Below are 6,000 nucleotides of genomic sequence, written 5' to 3'. Positions count from 1 at the left end.
GACCAACATTTCATTTCTGCATTGTACTGATATTCTGGCCAGTACAGTATATTGAAGAAAAGAAAAAATATAAGGAACAGAAAGGAATAAATAAGCTATCATTATCCATTGGTGCTATATTTATCAATTTGGAAAACACTAAAGAATCAAAATTATTTGAGTTTATGCTTATGGTTACTATTGTATATTCAATATTAAAAATACGTTGATGTTCGGCAGCAGCGCACTCGGAGGTCCCAGATCTATCTGTGGCTTCAACAGTGTTTGGAAGGAACAGACCCAGGGACACCCTTCTTCCAGCCTCCCGCCACTCTCCTGCGTCTCATCCCGTCACCACCTTCAGCACCACCCCTGGGACCAGCAGACACACCGGTTTGGTTTTGTTTTGTTCTACCTTTACTGCCTCATTGCTGAACGACCATGAGCTCCCAAATCGTCAGAATTATTCCCCCGAGGTGGAGGCTGTGGTCACCGCCTGGCCAGCCTGCACCTGTGGGCCTCCCAGGCCTACCTCGCTCTGTGCTATTTCAACGGTGATGATGTGACTCTGGAGGGTGTGGGTCGCTTCTTCTGTGAGTTGGTGGAGAGGAAGCACGAGGGTGAGGAGCATTTGTTAAAGTTGCAAAACCAGCGAGGCGGCCGCGTTCTCTACCAGGACGTGCAAAAACCTTCCCAGGATGACTGGACCAAAACTCAGGACGCCATGGAAGCCGCCCTGGCCTTGGAGAAGAGCCTGAACCAGGCCCTTTTGGAGCTGCATGCCTTGGCTTCTACCGGTGCAGACCCTCATGTCTGCGACTTCCTGGAGAACCACTTCCCGGGTGAGAAGGTGAACTGATCAAGAAGATGGGCGACACCTGACTCACATCCGCAGGCTGGCCGGCCCCCAGGCTGGGCTGGGCAGTATCTCTTCGAAAGGCTCACCTTCAGGCACCACTAGGAGCCTTTGGAGCCCAGAAACCTTTCAGAGCCCCCCCCCTCCCCCCCAATCCCCCTGGTGTCCCTGGCTTTTACCTGAGCCTCTTCCTGAAAATACTAGCCATTTTTTTAACCAGCATGGAGCCCTCTGCCCTGAATCCCAAACAAAACAATAAAGCTTTTTTGCAGCAAAAACAAACAGACAAGCAAAACAACAAAAATATGCTGGTGGTCTTTGAACTAACCCACAGATTTAATGAAATTTCAAAAAAAAAAAAGTTCCAATAAGGATATTTTTTGGTGGAACATGAATTAATTCTAAAATGTTTAAAAATATTTTTTTAAATTGATTTCAGAGAGGAAGGGAAAGTGAGAAACACCAATGATGAGAGAGAATCATTAATTGGCTGCCTCCTGCACACCCCCTATTGGCGACAGAGCTGGCAACCCAGGCATGTGCCCTTTGACAAGAATCGAACCCAGGACCCTTCAGTCTGCAAGCTGATGCTCTATTTACTGAGTCAAACCAGCCAGGAGCTGAGGTTTCTTTTGGGGGCAATGAAATACAATTGATTGTGGCAAATAGATGTATAGCTCTGCGAATATACTACGTGCCAGGAGGTTGTATACTTTAAGTGGGTGGGTTATATGGTTTATGAACTATATCTCAATAAAAGTATAACAAAAACAAATGACTAACTTAAAAAAAAAATGACAACACAACTGTTACCAAGAATACAGAGCAACTGGAAAATGAGTATGCACATTGCGAGGGAGAATGCAAAATGATACAGCCCCTTGGGAAAAGTTTCTTATAAACATACCCTTACCAAACAATTTAGCAGTCCTACACATAGGTATTTACCCAACTTGAATGAAAACCTATCTGCACACTAATGTTTATTTGCCAAAACCCACAACCCAAATTTCCCTGTACGAGAGAATGGATAAATGAAGTGTGGGGCAGCCATAACAATGGAATACTGGGCGGTAACACAGGGAATGACCAGCTGGCACAGACAACAATAGTGATGAATTTCAAATGCATTGTGTTAAGTAAAGGAAGTTAGACTCCAAAGCTACAGATGATATGATTTCATATACAATACATGGTGGGACAAGCAAAATTCGAGGGGCAGAAAGCAGAGGTTTCCAGGAACCAGGGACTGGGAGCCGTGTTACATATAAAGAGATGTGCGGGAATTTATGGGTGTGAAAGAACTGTTCTAAATCTTGATTGTGTTGGTAGTTACATGACTGAATAGGTCTGCCAAAACCCATAGAACACTATGCACAGTACACTAAAATGAGTAAGTTTTAATGTATCTTAATTAAATTTTTTTTGATTTTTATTGATTTTTTACAGAGAGGAAGAGAGAGGGATAGAGAGCTAGAAACATCAATGAGAGAGAAACATCCATCAGCTGCCTCTGCACACCTCCCACTGGGGATGTGCCTGCCACCAAGGCACATGCCCTTGACCAGAATCGAACCTGGGACCTTTCAGTCCGCAGGCTGACACTCTATCCACTGAGCCAAACCGGTTAGGGCTGTATCTTAATTTTAAAAAATTCCCATTTTCCCCAGATAACTGTGTCTTGGAAAAAATGTCTCATGGACAAGGAGAACAGTAATTGCTGGGAGGAGGGGGGAGAGGTAGAGGTATGAGGGGATCAGTGGTGATGGACAGAGACTCTATGGGGTGGTGAACACACAAGGCAGTGTACAGATGATGCGTTGTAGAATTGTGCACCTGAAACCTGTATAATTTTGTTAACCAGTGTCACCCCAGTGTCTCTTTTTTATTGAATTTATTTATAAATTCAATAAAAAAGAGAAAAAATATGAGAACACTATACACACTACACATGAATAAATTTTTACTATATCTTAATTTTACCTTAATAAAAAAAATCCCCATTCCCCCCCAAAAAATTATCCTATAAAAAAAATATCATGGATCCAGACACCAGATGACAATTTAACAGCGACCTAAAATTGTGCCTTTGTTATTTTAACCCCTTCCCAGCTAGGCCTGGCCCTGAATAAGGAAATACAGTAGCTAGGGAGTAGAGATGAGCTGAAAAATGAAAGAACCTGACTTGGCGCTGCCACCAGCCTTGCTCTCCCCGCCACCTGTGACAGCAGTCGGAAACCGACCCGGATGAAGGGAGAGGAGAAACTATATATTGTGTAAGAATGTGGAGATTTGCTTACTACACGGAGCTGGACATTTAGCTGCTAAAATGAGACTGTTTCTGTGACTGAGAAGCCAGAAAAGTTATGAGATTGGTCTGAATTCAAATAGGGGTGTGAAAAGAATTCACCTACAGAGGGGATCTGAAAGAACAGTGAGAAAAAAATAAAGTGACTTTTTATGATCACCTCCCTATAGAGCCTGGTTTGTTTAGTACAACGGTTACATATGCAATCAGTATGCTAATTACAAGTGACTGTTACCCAATCCCTCTATGAACTACTTAGGGATCTCCTTGTATTCCCAAACAAGTGAGATACTCTTTTTTTTTTTATGAGTATTTTTTATTTTCTTTTGATTTCAGAGAGGAGAGAAATAGAAACATCACTGATAAGAATTATTTATCAGCTGCCTCCTGTACGCCCCCTACTGGGGTTTGAGCCCGCAACCTGGACATGTGCCCTTGACCAGAATCAAACCTGGGACCCTTTGGTCTGAAGGCTGACTCTCTATCCACTGAGCCAAACCAGCGAGGTCTGAGATAGTCTTATACAGCTTCATAGAATATCAGATAATGGGCCCTAGCTTAGCTGGTTTGGCTCAGAGGATAGAGCGGCCTGTGGACTGAAAAGTCCTGGGTTTCATTCCAGTCAAGGGCACATGCCCGGGGTTTTGGACTCAATCCCCAGTAGGGGACGTGCAGGAGGCAGCCAATCAATGATCCTCTCTCAACATTGATGTTTCTCTCTCTCTCTCTCCCTTCCTCTCTGAAATCAATAAAAATATATATTAAAAAAGACAAAGAAAGTGGACCCTATTTCCAAATGAGCCAGAATCAAAACACATTTCCTGAGGAAGTGAACTGGAACCACCGTACAGGCATAGGCAGCAGGAAGGTGTGATTCTATGGTCTTAGAGGTATGCAGATTTCAAGGACACCGAAGAACGTAAGATCCCATGGGCAGGGAAATGTGTGCTAGAACAGTGCCTGGTACAGAGGAGGAAATGTTTGCTGAGTGACTGAATGACTGGAATTCCAAGACACAAATAGGGAAACGAGAAAGAGATGGCCTTTTCCCCCTCCAGGCTTAAGCTGCAAATTAAAAAAAAAAAAATTTCTATCATAATGATTTTATAGAAATAGAGCTTGGGAGCCTATGACAGTGGGTTGAGTCCCAGCTTAATAAGGGTACCGAGTACCACCTGAAGTCAGCTAGTGGACAGCAAATGGGCCATGGTGACGCAAGTAACTGTAATTGGAAATCTGTCTACATGAAAACAAACTGGAAGAAAATTTTGTTTCAGTTCTCCATGGAGAGTATTTTTATTTGTTTATATTCTTCTTGCATACTCTAAAACGCACAGTGTGAATTTCCTTTCCTCAGAAACAGGGTGAGGCTGGTCCAGTGATCGGAGATCTTCAGAAGGTCTTCAGAAACATTGCCTTAGGTCTGAGCTAAGCAAGTCACAGGGATTGGTCATGAACAGCTACAAAATTACAGGCGATCTAGTTATTACCCAACAGTTACTGGAAAAGCATCGGGCACACTGACATACAGCCAGACAGAGAGGGTTAATAAGAGCAGATGCTGTGTAAGTGATGGGATTTCCACATATACGGCTCTATGTACAGTATCAGGATTCTCTTACAGACAGTAAACTTAGGCTTACATCATTGTAAGGGCACTCTTATATAGGTACAAGTCTCACCAACTTTAATCTCTTCTCTTTGGCTCACAAATGCACGGAAATACCATAAAACAGCTTTCAGAACTTACTGCATTCATATATAAATAAGATACATTACGAATGGGAAGAAAATACAAGACACCTCTTTAAACACGGTAAATCTCTGAATATAAATAAGCAAATATCTCATATACCTACAATTGAACAGTCATTTAGATCATGACATGTGTTTCTCCTCCGCCCCCAAGGTCAGACAACAGAGATATGCACAGTCTCTACACAAATGAAGTCCTAAAAAATACAGCAACAGCACACCCGTCACAAAGACTCTGCTATCTGTTTTCCTTAACCAGATACTAGTGGGGAGGGTGTGGCTCTTGTCACCGAGGGGTGCTTCTTCGCATCCGTCCTCACCTCAGGTGGGAAAAACGGTGACAACAAGGTCACCTCCCTGAACAGGATTCCCCTTGGTCCCTACGAGCACGACACCTGGAGGAGCATCTTTCCTGGGGCGGCTGGGCGAGCTGGTTTGCAGCGTGTTCGGCCCGTCGGGTGAAGTTAATTGTCTTGAGGTGGGAACATGCTATGACCTATTACTAACATCCACTCGCTGTACATACGTACATATATATAGATAGAGGTATATATATATAACTGTACATGTAGACTGTGTTCCTAATGTGCAACTTTTTAAAAAATGACATTATTTCCTGCTAACTACCACGAGCTTAAGGAAGGGTTTAACTGTATCCAAGATAGTAGGTTTTCCCTCGGGAAATGGCCTATTGCTTGGGCGTGCGGCGGGGAGCGGAATCCCCGCCTCACGGGCCCGCGGGCGTTACAGGTCCTGGCCCAGGCGTTCTATCTCCTCAATGAGGAAGTCGATGTCGGACTGCGTGGCGGCCGGGTTCGAGATGACCATCCGGAAGAAGTTCGCCTTGTCCCCCTGCGGCTGGTAGCCAACCATGGTCGTGCCGGACTCCATCATCAGGGCCTTGATTTTGGGAGCCACCTTGTGACGGAAACAAAGCAGAACTCAAGGCTGACATTAACGCCGCTCTCTTTGCCAGTGCAGCCAGCTGCTTGGTTGGCAATAAAGGAGCAGTTTGCTTTTCACCCTTCGTGTTTACGCCGACATAACGACAAAGAAATATTTTATATCTCGGTTTCTTCAGTGGCTGAGATCTAATGACCAT

The 6,000-nt window shown here is 44.0% G+C and overlaps 1 protein-coding gene and 1 pseudogene across 3 annotated transcripts in view; one reads left to right on the top strand and one right to left on the bottom strand.

Annotated features, from left to right (window-relative positions):
• Positions 1–420: 420 nt before the first annotated feature.
• On the top strand, positions 421–940 carry LOC311626974 (ferritin light chain-like; annotated as a pseudogene). The gene has a single exon. The product of its transcript is annotated as a ferritin light chain-like (transcript).
• Positions 941–4,409: 3,469 nt separating this feature from the next.
• The window catches only part of GAD1 (glutamate decarboxylase 1), a gene marked incomplete at its 3' end in the record, with an annotated part of 43,078 nt that continues 41,487 nt past the window's right edge, over positions 4,410–6,000 (bottom strand). For both annotated transcript variants that reach the window (XM_084892326.1, XM_084892327.1), the window contains exon 17: positions 4,410–5,816. In XM_084892326.1, coding sequence (XP_084748452.1) covers positions 5,643–5,816 — 174 coding nt within the window. The remainder of the gene's footprint in view (positions 5,817–6,000) is intronic.

This window comes from Pipistrellus hanaki (genome assembly GCF_964339955.1).
Source record: "Pipistrellus hanaki genome assembly, chromosome: 8".
NCBI lineage: Eukaryota > Metazoa > Chordata > Mammalia > Chiroptera > Vespertilionidae > Pipistrellus > Pipistrellus hanaki.
Note: the sequence above shows the minus strand (reverse complement) of the source record. Positions and strands in the feature narration are given on the sequence as shown.